Genomic DNA, 24,965 nt, shown 5'->3' with positions numbered 1-24,965 from the left:
TAAGGGCTAGGCATTCATTCAGGGTAAAGTGATTTGCCCAGACTCACACAGCTAGGAAGTGTCTCGGGCCTTATTTGAACCCAGGTCCTCCTGACTCCAGGTCTGGTCATCTATCCACTGAGCCACCTACCTGTCCCTTGTACCTGTTCTTATTGTCCTGATAGTTAGCACAAACTCTCTAATTTTTGTTTGTTTGATGGGGGAAGACAGAGGCAAAGACTTGTGCTAGGTCCTCCAGAACCTTACTGTGATTCTACTGAAAGGTGCTCCTAACATAGCTATAAATAATAGCTTTCAAATACAGATCAGCTTCTCTTCCTGGGGGCCTGAGACTCTGTTACTCCTGACCCCTGCTCTCAGCTCCACTGACTCATATCAAAATCAAAGCCTGGGTATTGTGATATTCCAACTGGTCACATTGCATCACTTTTCCTCTTGAGTGATGCTTATTTTCATTTTCCTCTCTTCGACTGTGTCTTGTGAGTCAGCTTTAACATGCCCTCTAGACCTGCAAGGGTGGGAGGGGATTTCTTTTTCCCACATTTTGGTTCCTTAATAGCTCTCCATAGCCACCTCCTTGCTCTCTCTGTTGAATCTGTCAATATATGCTATGACTTACTGTTCAAAAAGAAAAAAAAAACAACAGCAAGCAATTAAACGGGCATCCATGAATGTAAGGTCATGAGGGTTCTGGCCCTTGGGTTTTCTGTATTGTTACCAAACCTAGTTTCTTACACCCTGAGAGGAGAATTATTGTCTAGCTTTCTGTTAGGTTATATATAATTTTGCATGTTTAAATTTCAGCTTTTCAGCCAGGACCAGGATATGAGAGAGCACACATATCCTCTTGTTAGAAAACAGATGTCACTAAGAAAACAAGAAGAATCTTAGTTGTAGGCAAAAGGTCACTTTTGAGGTGTCTTAAAAAAGAGTAGAGCTGCTCTGAAATGACAGGTCTGGGGTGGGGGGGGATGAATAGTTGTTTAACTATCAACCCAAAGAAGAAAAGGGTGGGGTAGATGAGAGAAGAAAGAAAAGTGAAGGAGGGCTTTTAAGTCTGAGGGACTATATAGGGCCCTGGAGGTACAGGCCCATTGTGGAAGGCTCAAGAGTGAGCCCTTACTGCTTCAGTCAATTTAATATATTCTGATTTTTGTTATCCTGATCACTTGCTTGGGAGTTGGGAATTCTTTTACTTTACTTTTAACTTGGGGGGGGGGGGGATACTTAGGCACATAACAGATTTTTTTGTCATTTCCAGAGAAACTTTGAGAAGGGTCACATGCCATATTTATTAAATGCATGTGAAATGAATATGGTCTCAATGAATTTAGTTTAAATAATAGGCCTTTCCACGTACAAAAAAATTTTAAAGCAAATTTAGCCTATAGCTTTTCTATCTTTTCCAGGGATTTATAAATAGGACAGGATCTGGTTCAGTCAGTGTGGTACAGTGGAAAGAAGGCTGGATCTGGTGTCAGAGAGTCCAATCCAGGCTCAAATCCATGTTCTACTTACTTTGAATGAACAGTGGGCAAGTCATGTAACTTCCCTTGTATTGTAGATATGTTACTTGAATTTATTTTTCAATCTTTTTTTTTTTAAACCCTTACCTTCTGTCTTAGAATTAATACTATGTACTGGTTCCAAGGCAGAAGAATGATAAAAGCTAGGCAATGGAGGTTAAGTGAATTTTGCAGGGTCATACCAATAGGAAGTGTCTGAGGCGAGATTTGAACCTTGGACCTCCCATCTCTAGGCCTGGCTCTCAATCCACTGAGCCACTCAGCTTCCCCCTGCAATCTTTTGATAAAATATCTCATATTAGACTTTTTGATATGGATTAGATGGGAAAATAATTGGATTCAGAACCTGTTGGTGGGGCAAATTCAGAAAACCACTTATTTTGGTTCACTGTCAACATGGCAGGATGTCATCAGTGGAATTCCTCAGGAATCTATCTGTGCTTAGTCCTTTGCTGTTTAACTTTTTTCTTTTATCAATAACTCAGATAATAACCCTATAGGCCCACTCTCACCTATGATTCATAAGTTCCTGTCCTATCTCACTTACCCAAAGGGTGTTTCAAGAAGGGAGAGAAATAAAGTAAGCATATTTATTCAACCAAAAAATGAGATACATTATCTGATAACAAGGATATTAAAATTCCTTTAAAGCATTATTTCAATTTTTGAAATTGGGACTATCCTGGAAAATCCAGAACTTGTCATCATAAAATATTTAGAAGGGAACATGAGCTCTCTCTTCAACTTAATACTTGAATTCGGGCAAGTTTTTGCACATTTCTGCACCTGTTTTCCTCATTTGTAAAATGAGAGTGCTGTATGAGATGGCTTCTAAAAAGGTCCTTCCAGCTGTTACCTAGAGGCAGGAGGATAGAGAACTGGATCCATAGTCAGGAGGAAATAGGTTCAGACACTTATTACCTGTGTGAATGGGGCAAATAATGTTATTTCTGTCTACCTTAGTTTCCCCATCTCTAAAAAGGGGATAAGAATAGCCACTGCTTTCCAGAGTCCTGAGGATCAAATTAGATAATATTAGTAAAGAGCTTAATCATGCTATGTAAAAGTTAGCTATTAGTATTCCAACAATGATGAAGATGATGACTGTGAAGGCCCACAACGATCGAGAGTACCACCAGGAACCTTATCAAACCTCTACATTTTTGTGCTTGGCCAAGGTCCAAGGTCAGCTGATAGAAGGCTGGGCTGTCCTGGAGGGCACTGTCTCTTTCTATTCCCCATTTCATTCCCTTCCTGGGTGTAGTCTGTTGAATTAGCTAAGAAGCTCCTTTTGCTTCCTGCTAATATGATTTACAGATTGCAGCCAGGATACAAAGGAGGGCCAAGTCCCCCCTGAGCACATGGGATGGCAGCCTAGGCCCTCGTGGGAGCTGGGTTTAACTCTAGGGAGCCTAGTGTGGGTGTCACTAATGTGGTGCCTCGTGGTACGCTGGCTTCCTGCCCCAGCAGTCAAGCCATGCGAGCCTGTCCCGAGTGGGTTCCTGAAACTCGGGGTGGGGTAGTTATAATCACATGCCTGCGGCCTAGGGTCCGCATGCCCGCATCCCAATACAAGCTCCGCTGGGATCCCTGGGCCCTGTTCAGGCAGCTCTTCCACCCCGCCCGCCTGGCCCGGAAAGAAGGCGAGGCGAGGAGAGGCGAGGCGGAGCTTAGACCAGCGAGGCTGTGCGGCGGCTCCGTAGGGCTCGGTGTAGCTCCGCTCCGTAAGCCGGATAGATCCGCTCCGGGTTTCTGCGCTCGCCTCCTCCCCCACCCGGCTCAGCCCGGCCTTTCCTCTCTCTCGGTCTCTCTCCTTCTCTCCCTCCCTCTTGCATCTACCCCTCCCCCTCCCCTCCGCCCGAGCCGCCGCCTGGGGCCGATCCGCGCAGCTCCGAACATGGCTGAAGTCGGGGAGGACACGGGCGCCCGGGCCCTGCTGGCACTGCGCTCGGCGCCCTGCAGCCCGGTGCTGTGCGCCGCGGCCGCTGCGGCTGCCGCTTTCCCCGCGGCGCCGGCTCCAGCGCTGCCGCCTCAGCCGCCGCCGCCGCCGCCGCCGCCGCTGCCGCTGCCGCCGCCGCCGCCACCTCCGCCGGCGTCCGCTGCTCCCCCGGCGGCGCCCCAACAACCGGCGCCCCCGCCGCTACCGCTGCCGCTGCCGCCGCCGCCGCCGCCTGCGGGCCTGGGGGGAGCCCCAGCCGGCTCTGCCGCTGGGGGAGCGGCGGCGGCGGCGGCGGCGGCAGCAGCAGCGGCGGCGGCGGCGGCCTCGGTGCGGCAGAGCCCTGGGCCGGCCCTGGCCCGGCTGGAGGGCCGCGAGTTCGAGTTCCTCATGCGGCAGCCCGCCGTCACCATCGGCCGCAATTCATCGCAGGGTTCCGTGGACCTCAACATGGGCCATTCGAGCTTCATCTCTCGCCGCCACCTGCAGCTCAGCTTCCAGGAGCCGCACTTCTACTTGCGTTGCCTCGGCAAGAACGGCGTCTTCGTGGACGGGGCCTTCCAGCGCAGGGGCGCCCCGGCCCTGCAGCTCCCCAAGCAGTGAGTAGGAGCCGGCGCCTGGGGCATCGCGGGAGGGGCCCGGGGACTGCTCCCTCCCCTTCGCCAGGCTGGGCGGGCGGGGGCTCCCACGCCCCTAGGATCCGTGGGAATTCCCCTCCGCGTCCCCCCCCCCTCCCCACACACACACACATTTGGGGGCGGTGAAGCCCGGGAGCTGTGTAGGGGATGAGCTGAGCTTGGGGTGTGAAACGTGGCTGTTGACCTTCCTCCCCCCACAAACATATACACATACCTACAGACATAAATACACACATAAACACACCCATACACACGCATACACTGAGTGTTTTCTCTCCACGCGGAGCCAGTTTTGGATGAGGCGTCATCACCTCTTTTGGGTGGGAAGGTAATGTCAGTCTGAAGGTGGGGTTGGGTGGCTGGGTAATGTCATTCTCTGTCCCAGGGGTCCTGGAGGAAATATGTCATGGTTTTTCCAGGAAAAGAGAGCTAGCTGTCTATTGAATCTTGAGAGTAGCTGGGAGGGAAGGGTGCAGCTTCTCTCTGGAAAGATTGGAGGAAGAGTTTCATTCCCTTGGGAGGGTGTTTACCTGCCCAGGAGGTGGAATTCTAAGGAGGTGGGAGGAGAGCTGTCCCTTTAGACTACCTCTTGGGGGTAGTAACGAGTTAAGGAGTGGTGTGCTACCTGTAGGGAGAGAGACCTAAGGCCAAGTAAGAGCTTTGGCCTCAGGGAGGGAAGAAAGTAGGTAGGAGAAACTGGAGCAGGAATATTGTTTTCGCATCCTTGAGGAGGAAGCAGAGGTTAATGGCAGCAAGCTTTGGAAGTGCTACAGAAACTCAGTTTATGTACCTTTAAAATAGCTATAATAAAAGTAATACTGGCCTCCTTACCTCATAGGGATGTTAGGCTTAATTAAATAGTGGTTATAAAGTGTTCAATGAAAAGCTTCATAAGGTAACAACAGTTATTTACCCTCCTGTCAGGAAAGAGGAAATAGCAGGTCTGGTAGGCCAAGGCATGTAAGAAGTCTTTCAATTCAAATTCTGCCAGAAAAAGAGGTAATTGTGGCTGTCAGTCCATCTCTGGATGACAAAGAGAGTCAGTGCTGGATTTTCCAGAAGCAGACTAGTGTATTTCTTGTGTTACTTAGACTGACACCGCGCCCCCCCCCCCCCTTGCCTGTAGCAATCTTTTATTGTATATAGATGAATATTCAGTTGTTAATAGTTCCACTCCAGAATCATGACCCAAGAGATCTTTGCTTTCTTGACAATCTTTTGATCTGCCTCAAGTATTTTTAATTCTTCACTTCTGCTGGCTTTTTCTTTTTTATATTTAGTAATTACTTAACACCCTCTTCCTTTTTTTAAAATCCTTTAATCCAGGGTATTTCTAGTCTGATAGCCCCTAAGGCCTCAGGGTTTGATTATGTAAACTTTTTTCACTTTCTAGTTTATTGGACTATTTAACTATAAATATTGCATTGATTTTCAAGTGTCATAAAGCTGCCCCCCTGTCATCTCTATTCATGACTTCTAAGAAAACATACTTTTCCTTAGGCTTAAGGAAGGAATCTAGTGTCATAAAATTGAGAATTCTTGAAAAAGAAAGTCTTATTTTATGTTTTATTTTTCTATAACATTTTAAATAAAAATGTATCCCCACTGCAAGTTATGAAGCTTATTAATGAGTTAATTCTTTTGAGAATTGCCGCCTCCAACAACTCATCTTCCCTTACATTCCTATTTAAGACCCATTTCTGCTAATAACTACTTTATGTAATTTGTGTTCTTTAAATGCTTTTGTTAACAATCTTGGTTTTTTTTTTTTTTCAGTTTTCCACTTTAGTCATGAAATAAATATATTTCTGATTTGAGATGACATTTGACTAACATTTATATAGCACTTGGAAATTTGCAAATGTTTTTATATAGCAATATCTTGTTTGAGCCTTACAACATCTGTTTGAGATAAGCTCCATGGGTGTTAATATCTGTTTTATAGGTGAAGAAATGGAGATTTAAAGAAGAGTTTAAGTGACTTGTTCATAATGATACGTTTAGTGACTGGCAACATAGCTAGTGTTGGATGTAGGATTTGAACCTGAGTCTTCCTAGCTTCCAAGTCCAGTATTCTATTATGTCTCCTTTCTTTACTGAATCTTGAATGAAACTTTAAGTTAAATTCTCATCTGTTGTTTCTGTAACTCAAAAAAGAGTTACACTTGCATCATCTCATTGCATGATCCAGGACTATTTGTTATTTTTTAAGTTCTTTAGGTCTGTGATGCTTCGTAAATTTATGTAAAAATGTGACTCCTACTTCCAAAGGCTTGCATTTTTATTTGATACTGCCAAAAGAAACATGGTAATCATGGGTGAACTAAACATTTGACCATCTATTTATTTGCTGTTGCAGTTGTAAACTCTAACCCATTGTGACTTTCTACTTCCATTTTTCTTCAGCTGCTGTAGCTCTGAGCAGTAATCTTGGTGTCAGTAAAGTAAAATTTATAAGAGAGCAGACACCCATGAGGAAAAATATTAAGTGGCTACTTCTGTTACAAAAGAAAGTTGTTTCACTGGTGTATTGTGGAAGGAAGCTAGTGGAAGTCTTTGTTTAGCAACTCACTTTTGTATTTAAAAAAATTGGACCTCAGAAATAATATTCTAAATAAATTATTGTACTCTTTTAAAATGTTTTGAACTGAAAATCAGCAATGAAAGCAATTAAAAAAACTTTCAGGACAGCATAATTTTATGTGTACAATTTCTTCAGGAAGAAAAGGGAAGTTAAGCACTGATTTTTTTTAAAGGCAGTAATCTGAATTTTCCAGGGTTATTATTTGTTTTCCCTAGTCTCTTTATCAGGGAGCAGTTCTGTCAGCAGTGCTTGGAGTTCCATTACACTGAATTGTCCAGATTCTTTTGTTGTATAAAATATTGTTTGCAATATATGAAGTACCATTGCCTGGAGCATGGAAATTTTTTAAAATTGTTATGGTAACTGAAATAATTGGGTTTGACCACTATTCAGAATTTACCAAATATGTGGAGTCTCAACTAGGATAGATAGAAGGAATGTAATAGTAGACTGTATAAGCCAATATTGACTTGTTGATGTTTTTTCAGTGTTGCTATAGTGTTATATGAGTTCTGTAGGATTCCCTTTAGCTTTATAGATACAGGTGAGATATTTACAATTTATAATGATGAAAAAGTGACTGGTTCAGGCTGGTTAACTGAAGGGGATGCAGTAGCATGATATAAAGAGAACTTATGTGCTGCTGTTTCCTTTATTTTTAATCATTGATGTGTCTGAAAAAGGAAGAGGCTGAACTAATTGGCCTTTAGGGTACCTTGTAGGTCTGAACTATATTCTGATAGATTGGTATGATCTGATATATTTTGATATCTTTTTTAGTTCATGTTAGATTTCTTATATGAAAAAGATGGAAGATTTTTCTTTGTAATAAATTGATATCTCTGGAACATAGCTGTGCTTGTGAACTGATAACTGCATTTTTCCTTTGCTGTAGAACTTGAGTTTATTTACATTACCCACCAGAAAGACACATTGAATGACAGATTCTCTGGGTTTCAATTTGTGATAAAAATGAATCATTTTGTAGCTATCAAGGTACTTGATTATATGTAAGTGAACAGAAGTTTGACAGTTTAAAGGAGCATTCAGGAACTGATTATTGCTTTAGATTAGAGTCACTTGAAGACTAGCAAATAAATAACCATTGACTAATCATCAGATTAAACAGATTTGGAGTTTATTAGAAAATGTTTAGAATCCTCAAACTATTTTCTTCAGTGTTTTTGTTTCACTATTTTGGTAGGCTTGTATAGTCTTGTAGTTTATCTGAGGAGATAGAGATATATATACGCACATACACATATATATACATACATACATATATACACACATTGATTTCTCATATAAAAAATTTTAGGACATCTGAAGTTAGATATAAAATTGCATGATATGGGAAAATAGTACAGATATTCAAAGAAGGGAAAACCATGGCTGACTTCCTGGAGAAGAGCTGGAACTGGATTAGTGAGGAGAATGGAATTTCTAGAGGAGAACAATCAGCAAGTGAGAGTAGATAAGGACTGAATGGGTCAGAGGGACTGTAGATTTTGTGAGATGAGAATGGATAGTAAAGTTAAGGGTTTTTTTGTTGTTGTTGTTGCTGGAATACCTTGATTATTAGTCTGGCTTAGAAGTTTGGAATTCATAAATAAGCGATAGGGAGTGTCAGTGTTTTGAATGATATGAAAGCAGCATTAAATTTTGTAGTATAAGTACATATAGAAATGGGTAGAGATTAGAAGCAGAGATACTAGTTTAGAGACTATTGTAGTAATCCATGTGTACATATTAGTACTACAAGTAGAAATTCTTTCCTAGGGCAAATTTAGTCTCTCATAAGGAAGAAATGATCAAACTTGGTGTCTTTAAGGATATGCAGGATAAAGGTAATGGACTACAAATCCTATGATTCATTATTTTATTAATAATAAAATATTAAATACATTAGTAATTATATTAATATTACAAAACAGTAATAATACACTAGGTGACATTTCTGTAGCACTTTTAAGGTTTGCAAATCACTTTTAGATTTGTAAAGAAAGTGGAGAAGAAGCTTAGTATCAAAAAGTCCTTGGGAATGTTTGGAAAATGACTTGGAAATTGATAGATGACAGCAGTAAGGATTGGGAGAGGGTAGTATGAACAAGTATGCTCTGAACCACCTTTGTGACTTTTGGAAAAACACTTTGCCTTTCTTTCTGCACCACAGTTTGCTCAGCTCCAAAGGAAGGGGGTGGCCTCTGAGATCTTTCTAGATTCATGATCCTGTGGCATTGTGAATCAAATTATTTAAGTCTTGAGTGCCAGGAGAGAATGATGTTATTGATGGTAATAAGGAATTTGGGAAGAGGAGCTGGTTTGGCAGAGAGAGATGAGTATTTTATTTTCCAAATGTAGCTGCAAACAAAAGCCTTAACTGTAGAGCTTCCTTGAAATATCAGAACTTTGTTTTAGCAAATTTACTTATTGTATGGAAGACTTTTTTTCTCTCATGTGTATGCTGGAAGTTAGAAATACATAAGTATGGTTACAAACTTTTTTAAAGGTTTTATAGAGAGAATGGTAAATATTAAGCTGGTGCAGTGAAATGACTTCTAAATAGGTATGGCACTTTGTTACCTAATTTATGTCTTAACTTTTTGGGCTATAAAAAAAGCGCTATAAGGAAACACTGGGAGTAGAAACACCAAAGAAAAACAACTGCTTGACTACATGGATCGAAGGGATATGGTTGGGGATGTAGACTCTAAATGAACATCCTAGTGTAAACATCAACAACATGGAAATAGGTTCTGATCAAAGACACAAGCAATACCCAATGAAATTGCGCAGGAAGGGTGGGTGGAGGGGAGGGAGGTAAATAATGTGAATTATCGTAACCAAGGAATAATGTTCTAAATTGACTAAATAAACTAATTCAAATGGGAAAAAAAAGAGCTATAAAAACTTAGAATGGTTTTCATCTTCAGTATCAGTTACATATAACTGATCAATGTACTCCCCCGAACCCCAGGATAAGTATATGAAAGCCTTTCTTGTATTGGTAAGGGAGAAATGGGTAGGTACCAAGTATGTGATATGGGCTACTAATGTCATATTTAATTCTTCTAAAGTATTAGCTCCAAGGCTGAAGAGAGCAGTAAGGGATGGACAATTAGAGTTAAGTGACTTGCCCAGGCTCACACAGGTAGGAACTATTTGAGGCCAGAGTTTAACTCAGAACCTCTTGTCTCTAGACCTGGCTCTCTATCCACTGGGTACTTAGCTGTCCCCATGTTTAATATTTTTAAATAATTTTGGATAAATTTTAAAATTTGATTTGAAGATAATGTAATTGTTATTTTTGTGTCATTTGAGTGTTAGATTTGTCAAAGTAATGACACCTGAAATCATCAAAATGCTTAATTTTCATTATTATTCTAAATTTAAAACATTTAATATTGAAATGGGAGGGTTATACCAAATGCTTGAACTTTGATTCTCTGAAAATAGACATTTATAATATGGTTTATGAGATTTTTGAAACCAATTTTCATTGGTACTATAATTTTTTCCAGTAAATTCATTCTTGAGTTCATCGCTTTAGTTAATATTCATATTACAATGTTCTTGATAAAAAAATATAATGGAATAATAGTTATGCAAAGATATTTTACAGATACATAACAGGATATGAAGATCGTTCATTTTTAAGAATGGGCATGTTAAATAATGTCCAATGAAAATTATAGCTTTTGCATTTTATACTTTAAAATTGATAACATGGACCTATTTAGAAGTATTTTTACATCCTCGATTGACTAGTTTCTAAAATGTAGAGAGTATTTTAAACTTTCTTTGGTTATTATATAGATTATTCTATTAAATTATGTTCTAGGTACTTACTCCTTCAGAGTTTACAATTTTGCTAATAAATAATGAAATTTTTGTAAATGTGTTCCATTTACAAAAAAGGTAAAACAAACTAACAAACATTTAGAAAGAAGATGGTTGTTTTAATAAATAAGTAAGATAAGGTATAAGAAACTTTCCCCCCATCTCTCCACAATTTAACATTTTCATTACACTTTGACAATGACTGAAGATGAGTTCCCATCTCCAAGTTATAGACCTTTGATATTCCCTCTTGACAATTTCTGTGATGTGGAGTGATTATATGTTTTCAATTTTTCTGAACTGATATTGCATATAGCAATCAGTATATTTATTCTTTCAGCTTAGATATTCCTGATGTCAGTTATTTGCCAAATTTGGAGAAGCAATATTTGTAAAGTGTTTTAAGATTGTTAGAGAGGAAGTGACATGGGAGTTAGTGTTATTATGTAACTTTAAGTATATTGACTATGGATGGAATGAATGAGTTAAGTTGATATTTTGACCATATGAAAAAATTAACTGAGATACATAATTTCTTTGGAAACAAGAGGGAGAAGTATGGCACTTCAACTTTTAGCCACATTTCTGTGGCTTTAATATAGAATAAGATTTTCAGAGAGAAGATAGCATGGCATAATAGAAAGGGCTAGCCTTGAACCAAGAAGACCTGGGTTCATACATACTAACTAACTTGTGAACCTGGGCTTGTCCCTGATAAACTTCCTAACATAAGTTGTATAACAGGTGCCATATTAGTAAAGGTAATTTTCTTATGAGAAATTCTCTATACTGATGAATTTTCTGGTGTGGTCTTCCCTGTTCTCCCCCCCCCTTAAAAAACAGAAACAAAATGTTTTTTCTCCTTACATGAATGTATTAAATATTGTTTTCTGTAAGAAAAAGCATCATGATATGGTGTTACATTTTTATTTTAAAACACCTTTTCTTTAGAGAACTACATAATAAAACTAGCTTAACTTCTTGATATGAAGTTAGCATGATTAGCATATTGTGATATGATTTGATTAAATTTAATAAGTGGGTTTTAAAAATCAAAATTATTTTATAGACAATTTTTGGCTATAGAAGAATTACCTGCTTTGTGAATTCTGTCATTTTCTAAGTAAAGAGTTCTGTTCACTTTAAGGGGCCTTTTCTCCTGCTAATCATCTAGAATTTAGTGACTCAGTAGTAGAGGACTGAACTGAAAGGATCAGTTGGAATTGAGACTTAGAAGTCGGATGCTCTAGGTTCCAGTTTTGGCTCTGTCACTAATGGACTGTGAAAATGCTGGGAAGGTCAAAGCCCCTGTTTCTGTCTGTTTCCACAATTGCTAAATAGTAGAGTTAGACTTGAATTCTAATATTCCTTCTTGCCCTAACATTCTATGAATTTATGAGAGTTGGAAAGTAGTTTTGTTTCTTTAGTTCATATCAGGTACCCTGACTGGGGAAACATAAAAAGCTACTTTACTTGGCAGGATAAGAAGATTCTAACTGTTAACTCAAACTACTATATCTCAGATCAATAAATGTTGGTCATTGAAGTCTATCCATTTCCTTTGCTTAATTCCATATTTACTAAGAAACTTATTTTCCTTAAATTTCTAGAGTAAGTTTCTCTACTAAATAACATTGATTGGTGTGCAGTTTTTATATTGTTAAATTGACTTACCAGTACAAATCAATTTTGTAAGTTTTGGAGTCAGTTTTTATTATTGCTCTCTAATAAGCTGCTATATGAGAACTGGAGACCACTAGATTGTAACCTTCCTTCTTTGAAGTTCTTTTCTGAAGCAAGAGAAAGGGAGTAAATGGATCAGAAACAAGGATATGAAGGGTTATTTGTAGTAGAAAAGGGAGAGGAGAGAGATAACAGGGTTATGGATTTGAAAAATTAAGACAAAAGACTCTTAGGCTGCTAGATTTTTATACTGTATGGGTTATACAGTCACTAATTGTGATTGATGTAAAAACAAAACTGGATTTAGAATTAGAGGACCTGGGTTCAAATTCAGCTCTGCTACTATGTAAGTGAACTTGGGCAAGTCACTTTACTCTTTGTATCTACATTTCATCCTCTATAATAATGAGAAGGTAGGTACTTATCTTCCATCTTAGAATCAATAATATCTATTGGTTTTAAGGCAGAAGAGTGGTAAGGGCTAGGCAATGGAGGTTAAGTTACTTGCCAGGGTTACACAGCTAGGAAGTGTCTGAGGCCAGATTTGAACCTAGGACCTCATCTCTAGGCCTGGCTTTCAATCTACTGAGTTAAGTTGCCACCTTGCTGCCCCCTGATAATGATACATTTTAAATAGGATTTACCATGTGTCAGAAACCTTGCTAATGAGCATTTTACAATTATTATCTCTTTTGATCCTTACAACAATCTTGAGAAGGAAGTACTGTTGTTATTCCCATTTTACAGATGAAGAAATTATGGCAAACCAGTTAAGTGACTTGTTCAGGGTCACACACATGGCACATGTTGGAAACCAGAATTTGAACTGTCTTCTGATTCTGGGTCTATTTTCCTATACAGTATGCCACCTAGCTCCTCTGACTAACTCTTCGTACTACCTTCATACCTAAAATATATGGATATTTACTTGCTACCTTGAGCTCAAGATGTCTATTTCATCTTCCCTTATAAAAAGTTTTCCTTTTAATGTTCCTAAAGCTTTTTATAGCATTACCCCTCCCCAGGTTCCTCATACTTCCAACCATGAACCATCTTTATCTTTTGTCATAAAATTAATTTGAAACTTCAAAAAACACACATTTTATTCAAGATCTTGTATGCTGGTTAAAGAATAATTTCTTTAAACTGTGAAGGTTTAGAATTAAAGTAACTATTTCAAAACAGAATTCTTTACAATGACTTCACAGTTATATGCAAGATAATGAACTTTGACCAGAGAGAGAGAGAGAGAGAGAGTTAGTTTTGTGTACCTGAGTACTTGTGGCAAAAACAGGATGTCTGTCTCTTTCTCTCCCCTTATCTTCCACCCTTTACCCCCCTTAAGTAAGTAGCTTGGCATACCAGCAGATTGAAAATAAAACTGAGGCTTTTCCTTTACTGTTAGTAAACAGTTTGTGTTTGAAACTGAGTGAAGATTGAATTCTGGCTACTGGGAGATAACTAGCCTGACATGCTTTGACTTCAAGGCCACCCCAGAGGATGACTGACCTTGGAGAAGGTTTTTGAACATATAAGCTAGACTTTAGGGTGATTAGATAAAATAAGTTAAGGATTAGAGAAAGGTACAGGATTTTACTTTACCTTGGCAATTTTGTAAAAATCAATGTATTTCTTAGTAATTAAAGAATGAAAATCAAAAGAAATTTAAAGTATCATACCTATAAAATTAGTAAAAATAAAAATTATAAAACCTATTGTTAGCAAGGATATGGAGAAATTAAGTACATTTAACACATTTCCAAGGGAACTATAAATTGGTTCAGTGTTTCATCTGGTGGTTAATCAACATATAATAACAAGCACTTTTTTTAACCTGCAGAATTGATAGGAAATCTCACTTAGAAGCCAGCTTCACAAGTGAATCTTGAAAGTGGCGTGTTGCTCTGAATTCTCAGCTGGGGCAAATGAAACTCTATAATTAGAGGTAGTAAGGTAAGGATCCAGTGGGATAACTATTTTGAATTCACTTGGTCTTAAAGGATGAGATTTCTTACTTCTGTTCTTTCTTCCAACCAAATTGTAAGCTTCTTGAAAATATGACCCCTTATATTACTCTCATTTTGTTTAGTGCAGTGCTGTGCACACATGGCCACACAGATGTACACACAAATATATGTTCTTAGAATCTTAGAACCAAAGGGATCATTAGAGATTATCTAGTACAAATTTCATAGCTCCAATAACTGAATTTCTGACTAGAGCCATGATGCCAAACCTATGGTATGGATGCCAAAAATGGCACACACACAGGCTTCTCTGTGGGTATGCCTGCAGTTGCTAGCCAGAGTGCATTACTAGAAAGCTAGAGGTTTCTGCTTGGAGCAGAGCTGTTCTCCTCCCCCTCTATATGCGCCTGAGGACATTCCTCACTTCCCCTGTCCCTCTGCCCAAAAGCCCTTGGGAGCACTTCCTCCCTTCCCTGTCTAGGGTAAACTGCTGGGAGATGAGGGGTGGCAATGGACCTGACTTGCTGCATGAGGGTATAGTGCAGATGGCAGCCTGTTGAGTCTGTGATGAAGGTAATTGCTGTGGTGGGACTGGAGAGCAGCTAGGTTTGAGGGAAGCATAGCTCACAGTGTGGCACAGAGCTGGAGGGGAGCACTTGGGCAACTCTCTTCCACACATTCCTCTCCTCACCTATCTCTCTGCCCAGCAACCCAATGGGAATGCTTCCTCCCTCCCCTATCTGGGGTAAGGGAGGGGGGTGGGAGCAAGATGGAGAAGGGTGGGCATAGCATTCAGTCTCTGGGGGGACACAGCATTCTGTCTGGGGTGGGGCCCAGCACTCCATCTCTAAAAGGTTCACCATTACTAATCTAGAGCAGTGTTCACAGTTATAAAATTTCAGTCTCTTGGAATTTATCAGATCTACCCCTGGTAGTTGGGATTTGGTGCTGGGAACTTCTTTCTTAGAAACTAGGAGAGTTTTTGATCTAGAACTTAATATATAGCTAATAAAGACAGACTTATGGACTGTATTGATACCTAAAAATGCATATGAAGATATTAAGAAAAAGAAGGATATAATATGTACATATGATTACTACTATATAAAAACATAACTATAGACACTAGCAAAGTTAGAAGAGAATTTAAAGTCATGTCAGATTTACCACCACTTAACTTATCTTCACTAAAGTTTGCTGTCTCATTGTGTCATTAAGTAGATCCATTGTTTTTGAAGGTTAGGCCAGTGAAGACTTGGCTCTGATAGGTCCTACCAAAATGATAGGACTTCATGTGTGCGTCAGTGGAGGACTGTCATCTAAGGATCAGCCTAGCTAAGCTTGTAATTCATTCTAATTACTAAATCTCAGATATGTGTATAGTCTCTCATGCTTTTTATTAAGTTAACAAATAGGTACCTGCCATGTGTAATGTGCTGGGGAAGATATAAATTTAAGATATTGTACCTTTTCTGTTTTTTTTTTTTTAAATCAGTACTTTGGTTCTAATCAGTATTGGTTCTAAGGCAGAAGAGCAGCAAGGACCAGGCAGTTTGGGTTAAGTGACTTGCCCAGGGTCACACAGCTAGGAAGTATCTAGGTCTATTTTGAACTCAGGACCTCCCATCTCTAAGTTTGGCTTTCAATCCACAGAGCCAGGTAACTATCCCTTGTACCTGATCTTAAGAAACTTTTAGTGGGAGAAATGAGAGGTACACAAATATGCCAAATAGTCTTATAAGATTATAAGAAAGTGTTATGAGATCAGACAAGGGAAAGAGTGTTTTCAGCTTGTGGGGGTAGTGGATTAGTGAAAACTTTGTTTAGAGAAGGTAACATTTGAGTTGGGCCTTGAAGATTCAGTAAAATATTAGCTGGTAGTGGAGCATAAAACACCCTAGGATTAGGTGAGGAAGCTTTGTTTCATATAAGTATGCCTCCCCCTTCCCTCCCCCCAACCATATTGTAACATTTTGGAAAGCATCCTGGAATTATGCTCAAGTCATAAATTGGTATATATCTTTTGACCTAGCAATACCACTATTATTTCCTAAAATGACCAGGGTAAAAGGAAAAGAATCTATATAGCCTAAAATATTTATAGCAGCTCTCTTTGTGGTGGTGAAGAACTGGAACTTGAAGATTTGCACATCAATTGGGGAGAGGATAAACAAGTTGGAAATAGGGAAATATAGATTCTTTGGTAGGGAGAAATAGGTGCTGTGCCTATCTCTAACTACCTTATATTGTGAGCCATTGACTTTAGATACTAATCTTGGGACATTTGGACTGAAGTCTATACATTATCATCTTATAGGTTTCCCAAGATGAACTATGGTAGAATTAGAATGTAGGAATCTAGAAATTTAATAATATAATTTCTTATGGGTACCTCCTTTTTTTAAATTAAAAGATTGTTTCTTTTCCCCAGTTACATGTAATAATAATTTTCAACATACCTTTTCCAAAATTATCAGATCCAAACCATCCCCTCCCCTCCCTCCCCCCAATATGGAGCTATTAAGCAAGTTGATCTGAGCTACATGTATTATTATGCAAAACATATTTCCATATTGGTCATTGTTATAAGAGCATACTCATGCAAAACCAAAACTCCCAAATAAAATGTAATTATACTGATGTGAAAAATAGTATACTTTGATCCTCATCCATTGGACTCCAACAGTTCTTTCTCTGGATGTGGATAGTATTCCTGTCATAAGTTCTGCAGAATGTTCTTACAGGTACCTTCTTGATAAAATACATACAGCTTACTGCCAGTGATAGAGGGGTAGAGACTAAAAGTAATAGAGGCAGATTGTTTCCTCATTAAAAAAAAACAAACCCTGGGGATATAGAAAACATTTCTTAGACTCCCAGATATGACACTTGACTGTGTGATCTTTGTTGTCTCTTAATGTTTCTAATTCTAAGTTCTCTTAGCTATAAAATGAGGATAATACTTGCATTATATATCAAATTGAGAGTTGACCACTTGCCTGATTCCTGCTAGCTTTTCTACTAAGAGCAGACTAGATTGAATTAGTCTAAGGGAGACATTGTTTATACTGACCCTGAAATGTTAGGGAGGAAAAATTCCAGAGTTTAGCCTAGAACCTTTCAAGATTAATCTTAGAATTAACTTGAATATCTTAGATCCTATCATTTAAAAATAAAGTAAGGGGCCAGCTGGGTGGCTCAGTGGATTGAAAGCCAGGCCTAGAGACAGGAGGTCCTGGGTTCAAAAATGACCTCAGACACTTTTATAGCTGTATGACCCTGAGCAAGTCATTTAAACTCCATTGCCTAGTGTGGTAGAGGCATGCATGCAAAGGACAGTAGCTGGAGATGGATCATCTGTCAGTCAAATGAAGATTCCATTTGGAATGTGCCTGGGAAACAGTTGGAGGCAGGAGCTTGACTGGATTTGAGGTCTTTGGCTGATGGTGGTGACTGAAGCAAGAAGCTGATTTTATCTCTGGGACTTGGGATAATCAAGCGGGAGGTGACCTGGCTGATTTGAAGGAATAAGAAGAAAGACAGCAGTCCTCATATATCTCTCTGACTGGTTCTGCTTCATGCTAGTGACTGAATTGCCATTTCTCTCAATCTAACTTAACATTCACTGTAAAGAATAGGGATATCCCACCCCTCTTACCTTATCCTCCTCCCTTGTCCTGTTTTCCCCAATAAACCCTTACTTGAGATAAAGAAGAGAAAAGAGTATTTCCTCTGAAACCTCACAGCTCACACTGAGTGACTTGAGGGAGACTGAAGAAGGGGGGATGAGAGGCTGAAAGGCTTCTGAAGAGGGAGGTACAAAAAGAGAGGAGGTTAGGCAAAAAGAAGATAGTTACCTGATCCATTAGTTATCTAGTATCCATCAAATATATCCTCCAAATATCATCTATTACAGATTGGCACCCCAGATGGGACTTGAACCCACAATCCCTGGCTTAGGATGTACTAATTATAATTATATAGATAATATAATATTGGTATATATAAATATAGATATAATTACATGTGTTCATCTTCATGCATGGAAGTAAGCTTTACATATGTACATCTTCATGGGTGTGTGCATAAGTTCTTAGAATTTTGTTAAGAATATGAATTTGAAAAGATAAAATTATTTTATTATATGTTATATATATAATTATACATTAATTATTACACTAGTCCTTACCACTCTTCTGCCTTGGAACCAATATACAGTATTGATTCTAAGACTAAAGGTAAAGACTTAAAATAAATAAATAATAAATTCAATTTTGTTTTCAGTTCTGAATTCTTTCCCTTCTTTCCTTCCCCCACCTATTGAGAAGACAGAAAAAACCAAAATCTTTTACATATATGTTTAGTCATGCAAAACAAATTACCCAATAGCCATGACCTACTAGCAAAAAAAAAAAAGGAAAAAATATATTTCAGTCTTCATTCTAGTACATCATCTTTCTGTTGGGAGGTAGATAGTATGTTTCATCAAGAGTGTTTTGAAATTGTGGTTGGTCATTGTGTTGATCAGTTTTACTAAACCTTTGAAGAAGTTAATTGTCCTTATAATAGTATAGTTATTGTATAAATTATTTAATTATTTCATTTTACATCAATTTATACAAGTCTTCTTAGGTTTTTCTGAAACCATCCCCTTTATCATTTCTTACAGCACAATTATATTCTATTACTTCTACATAAAACTTTTTTACCCATTCCCCAATTGATGGTCTTCCCCTCAGTTTCCAATTCTTTGCCACCACAAAAAACTGCTATGAATATTTTGGGTATCTAGGTCTTTTCCTTTCCTTAATTTTTTTGGAAGGTAAGCCTAATAGTATCACTGGGTCAAAGGTAATACATGATTTAATAGCTTTTTGGGTGTTGTTTCAAATTCCTTTTTATAGAAAGGTCAGACCAGTTAACAGTGCATTCAAAATACCTGTTTGCCCACAGCCTCTCTAGTGTTTGTCATTTTCTCTTTTTTTTGTCAACTTTGGTTATCTGATGAGCTTAAAGATGATATCTGAGAGTTGTTTTTAATTTGCAATTCTCTGTTAACTTATTTAGAGCATTTAAAAATATGACTATTGACAGCTTGGATTTTTTCCCCTCTAAAAACCTTATAACCTTTGTTGTTGTTCAGTCATTTTCAGTTATGTCCAACTGTTTATGACCCAATTTGGGGTTTTCTTGTCAAAATTACTAGAATTGTTTGCCTTGTCTTTCTCCAGCTTCTTTCACAGATGAGACAAAAAGATCAAGTGACTTGCTCAGGGTTAGATAGCTAGTAAGTGTCAGAGACCAGATTTGAATTCAGGATCCTGGCACTCTATCTACTGTACCACTTAGATGCTCCTTTTGACAATTTATCATTTGGTGAATGTCTCTTATTCTTATGAATTTGACTCAGTACACCATATATCTTAGAACTGAATGCTTCGTTGTAGTAACTTAATGCAAAGATTATTTTTCCTGCTTCTAATTGTAACAGCATTTGTTTTTGTTCAAATTTTGAATTTTATGTAATTCAAATTGTCTATTTTACCTCTTGTGAAACTGTCTTGTTTTGCCATGAACTATTCCTCTATTCATAGTTCTGACAGGTAATTTCTTCCACACTCCACTAATTTGCTCATTATTTTACCATTTATATCTTAATCTTGAATGCATTTTGAGTTTATCTTGGTATATGGTGTGAATGTTGCTCAATACCTAGTTTCTGCCAGACTACTTTTCAGTTTTCCCAAAGATTTTTATCAGTTAGAGAGTTCTTGTCCCAATAGCCAAGATTTTAATTTATCAAACACAAAGTTACTGTGCTCATTTACTCCTGTACATTGTGTATCTAATTTGCTCTACTGATCTGTTTCTTACCCAGTATACTTTTTTTTTTGACACTTACTGCCTTGTAATATAGTTTGAGATCTGGTACTGCTAGGATACCCTTTTCTTCCCATTTTCCTCCCTAAAATTCCCTTGAGACTCTTGACCCTTTTTTCCTCCAAATGAATTTTGATATTTTTTATAGCTCTATAAATGAACACTTTAGTAGTTTGATTGGTAGGACACTAAGTAAATTAATTTAGGTAGTATTGTCATTTTCATCATATTGGTTAAGTATGCTGTTGACATGGAACCTAGAAACCCCAAACTTGTTTCGAATTTGTCCTCATTACAGATAATGCTGATTCTTGGATTTAGATAGATATTTCTTAGCATTTTAGGGAAAGTTCTGTTTATTCCTGTGCTTTTCTAGTGTCTTTAATAGGAATAGTTGTATTTTGTCTAAAGCTTTTTCTATAGCTATGGAAGTAATAAAATGATTTTTGTTTTTGTTATTAATATGGCCAAATTATGCTTATGGTTTTCCTAATATTGAACCAGTCCTTTGTTCCTAATGCAAATCCAGCCAAGGCATAACACTTATGATATATTGCTGTGGTCTCTAATATTTTATTTAGATTTTTGGTCAGTGTTAATATCGACATTATTATATTGATATATATTGAGTATTGAAATCAGCCTTCTTTAGGGAAATTGATTTATAGTTTTCTTGCTTTAGGTATCAAGACCATATTTGTATCATAGAATCTGGTAGAACTCCCCCTTTGCTGTTTTTTTCAAACAGTTTATATATAGAGTTGGAATTAGTTGCTTTTTGAATGTTTGGTAGAATTTGCTGGTAAATCCATTTGGTCCTGGGAACTCCCTTGGGAGTTCTTTATTGGCTTGCTCAATTTCTTTTTCTTATTTTTTCTTTCTTTTTTTTTTAAACCCTTACCTTCTGTCTTGGAGTCAATACTGTGTATTGGCTCCAAGGCAGAAGAGTGGTAAGGGCTAGGCAATGGGGGTCAAGTGACTTGCCCAGGGTCACACAGCTAGGAAGTGTCTGAGGCCAGATTTGAACCTAGGACCTCCTGTCTCTAGGGCTGACTCTTAATCCACTGAGCTACCCAGCTGCCCCCAATTTCTTTTTCTAAGGTAGGTTTATTTAAGTGTTTTATTTCTTGTGCTTTTAATCTGGGCAATTTATATTTCTCTAATTATTCATCTATTTAATTTAGTTTTAGTTTTATTGGCATATTATGGGCCAAAATAGTTCCTAATAATTACTTTCATTTCTTCATTGGTTGTGATGTCCCCTTTTTATTTTTGATATTGACAATTTGGATTTTTAATTTTTAAAATCAAATCAGCAAATAGCTTCTTAAAAATTTTTTTTTTACTCTTAATTTCATTAATTGATCCTTTGATTTTTCAGCATTTCTATTTTGGCCTTTCAGTGCAGGATTTGGGTTTTTCCCCCTAGAGGGGTCATTTAAACATTTTTTTTCCCACATGCATATGGAAACAATTTTTATATTCATTTTCTGATATTTTATTATCCAAATTATTTCCCTTACTCCTCCCCAAGGTGGCAAGCAATTTGATATGTTAAAAAGTGTTAAAATGCAATATATGTTTCCATATTCCTCATGTTGTAAAAGAAGACACATATAGTACATTCAAGAAAAAAATTAGTGAAGGAAATGAAGTAAAAATGGTATGTTTCAGTCTGCATCCATACTCTGACATTTCCTTCTATAGTGATGGATACTCTTTTTCATCATGTGTCTCTTGGGGTTGTCTTGAATCCTTGCATTGTTGATAATAGTTGTCATTCACAGTAGATCATCATACAATATTGATGTAAATGTGTACAATTTTCCCCTGTTACTGATTACTTTATTTTGCATCAGTTCATATAAGTCTTTCCAGGTTTTTCTGAAATTGCCCTGTTCATCATTTCTTAAGATTCAATAGTAGTATTCCAACAACCATATGCCATAATATTAGCCATTCCCTAATTAATGGACATCCTCTCAGTTTTCAATTTTTTGCCACCACAAAAGCTGCTGTAAATATTTTTGTTCAAGTAGGTCCATTCCCTTTTCTTTGATCTCTGGGATATAGACCTATTTATTGGTGGTGATATTGGGTTGAAAGGTATGCAGTTTTATGGCCTTTTGGGCATTGTTTCAGATTGCTCTCCATAATGGCTAGTTCAATTCACAGCTCCATCAACAGTGTATATGTCCCAGTTTTCCCACATCCCCCTACAATTTATCATTTTCGCCAGTCTCATAGGTGTGTGATGGTACCTCAATTGTTTAATTTACAGTTTTCTAATCAATAATGTTGAGTATTTTTTCAGATAACTGTAGGTCATTTTAATTTCTTCATTTGAGAACTTGTTGTTCATATCCATTGACCATTTATCAACTGGGAAATGACTTGTATTATTATAAATTTGACTCAATTCTCTATATTTTTTGAGAAATAAGGGTTTTGCCAGAGATTTTATAAATTTTTTCCTCAATTTCCCATCTAATCTTGGTTGCATTGCTTTTGTTAGGGCAAAGCATTTTTAGTTTAATATGATAAAAAATTAACCATTTTATATCTCATAATATTCTCTGTGCCTTTTTTAGTAAGAAATTCTTTTTATCCTCAAGTCTGACAGGCAAATTAGTCCATGCTCCTCTAATTTGTTAATGGCAACACCCTTTCTTTCTGATCCATTTTGACTATCTTGAAATAATGGAGGATTTTTAATTTGTTGATTTTTCTAGTTTTTTTTTTAGTTGTATGCTAATCCATTGATTGCTTATTCTTTTCTTTCCCTTGATAAAGGCATTTAAATATACAAAACTTTCTAAATGCTTCTTTGACTTTATCCCACACAGTTTGATTTTTTGGTTGCATTATTGTTAGATACTTAATATAATTACATTATTGTCTGTAATTTGTCTGTTAGTCCATTATATTTTTTAGAATTAAGTTATTTAGCTTCCAATTAGTTTTTTAATCTTTGCTGCAAAGATTGCTGCAAAAAACAACAACAAAAACAATTATGCTTTGCATTATGATCAATAAAATATGAATGAAATAGTTTTGCTTTTCTTAATTTTTGAGTTTTTTATGTCCTAAATCATGGTTAATTTATGTGAAAGAGCTATAAAAATCTGAGATATAGGTATACTTCTTTTTATTCCCTCAGTATTTTCTCTGGGTAACTATCTAACTTTTCTGAAATTCTATTCAAGTCCTAACTTCTTTTTTGTTTGTTTTTGGTTAAATTTATCTAGATGAGAGGAATACATTGAGTTTCCCCAACTAGAATAGTCTTATTGTCTCTTTCTCCAACTCATTTAACTTTTAAGAATTGGATTGGGAGGCAGCTGGGTAGCTCAGAGCCTGGTCTAGAGATGGGAGGTCCTAGGTTCAAATTTGACCTCAGACACTTCCCAGCAGTGTGACCCTGGCCAAGTTACATTGCCTAGCCCTTACTGCTCTTCTGCCTTGGAACCAATACACAGTATTGATTCCAAGACTGGAAGGTAAGGGTTTAAAAAAAAAAGAATTGAAGTACCATTCCATTTGGTATATATATATGCTTAGTATTGATATTAATTCATTAGCTATAAAACCTTTTGGCAAAATGTAGTTTCCCAATTTATCTCTTTTAACTAAATCTGTAATTGCTTTTGTTTTGTCTAAGATCATGATGCTACTACTACTTTTTTACTTCATCCAAAACATAATAGATTTTGCGTCAGCCATTCATTGTAACTTTGTGTGTATCTTTGTATTTCAAGTATCTATATTGAACCCAGAATCCATATTTTGTTGTAGATTTTGCTATCTAATCCATTCTGCTATCTTCCATTTTATGGATGAGTTCACCCTGTTCTCATTCACAGTTACAGTTGTTAACTATATTTTTCTCTATCTTATTCTACATTTTCTTCTCTTTTTTATCCCCACCTGTGGTTTGCTTGTGAGTGATACCTTCTCTATCCACCATCCCTTTTATCTACTCCTTTCCTTGAACCTCTTCCCCATTTTCCTGTTGGGTAGATGTATTTCCATACACACCTGTACATGTGGTATATGTATTCTTCCTTTCCTTAACTAATTTAGATAAGAGTGAGATTTGGGTCACCAGCTCTACCCAACTTCACCCCCCCCCCCCAAACTTCTTTCCTCTTTATATACTCTGTTTATATGGGATACTTTACTTTTTTTTTTTTGCTTTCTCTTCTTCTCTTTACTCTTCTCTAACCTTTCCATTATTCTTTTTTAAGATCATCAATGCATATCAGAGTTATTCTGTTTTTCTGTATCATTAAATTTCCTCCTTGACCTCTGATCATACTAAAATTCTGAAAGATTACATGTATCATCTTGTATAAAAAAGTAAACTGGGGGCAGCTAGGTAGCTCAGTGGATTGAGAGCCAGTCCTAGAGATGGGAGGTCCTAGGTTCAAATCTGGCCTTAGACACTTCCCAGCTGTGTGACCCTGGGCAAGTCACTTGACCCCATTGCCTAGCCCTTACTACTTTTCACAGTATTGATTCCAAGACTGGAAGGTAAGGGTTTAAAAAAATAAAAGTAAACTGTTGAACCTTTAATGCTTCCTTTTACTCTGGTGTTTGTATTTGAAATTTTCTATACAGCTCTGATGCTTGTAAGCTTGTTTTATTCAAGATCCACCCACCACCTTACCCCTGCCTAAGGACTTGTGATGGGGAATGCAATCTATTTTGTCTTTCACATCAGTGTATTTATGATTTTATTTTGGGGTTTTGGTTATGTATGAGTTTGTTCTTACAATAATGGCCAATATGGAAGTGTGTTTTGCATGACAATAAAATTTAAAAAAAGAATTAAAAACTGATGGAATGTTCACCAGTTGGGGAATGGCTGAACAAGTTATGTTGATTGAATGTGATGGAATTTGTGTTAGA

At 37.4% G+C, this 24,965-nt stretch overlaps 1 protein-coding gene across 1 annotated transcript in view; it reads left to right on the top strand.

Moving 5' to 3' along the window:
• Positions 1–2,988: 2,988 nt before the first annotated feature.
• The window catches only part of FOXK1 (forkhead box K1), a 140,793-nt gene continuing 118,816 nt past the window's right edge, over positions 2,989–24,965 (top strand). The window contains exon 1 of the mRNA XM_056806462.1: positions 2,989–4,061. Within this exon, the coding sequence (XP_056662440.1) occupies positions 3,004–4,061 (1,058 nt within the window). The 5' untranslated portion in view covers positions 2,989–3,003. The remainder of the gene's footprint in view (positions 4,062–24,965) is intronic.

This window comes from Monodelphis domestica, chromosome 7, assembly GCF_027887165.1.
Source record: "Monodelphis domestica isolate mMonDom1 chromosome 7, mMonDom1.pri, whole genome shotgun sequence".
NCBI classification, from domain to species: domain Eukaryota; kingdom Metazoa; phylum Chordata; class Mammalia; order Didelphimorphia; family Didelphidae; genus Monodelphis; species Monodelphis domestica.
Note: the sequence above shows the minus strand (reverse complement) of the source record. Positions and strands in the feature narration are given on the sequence as shown.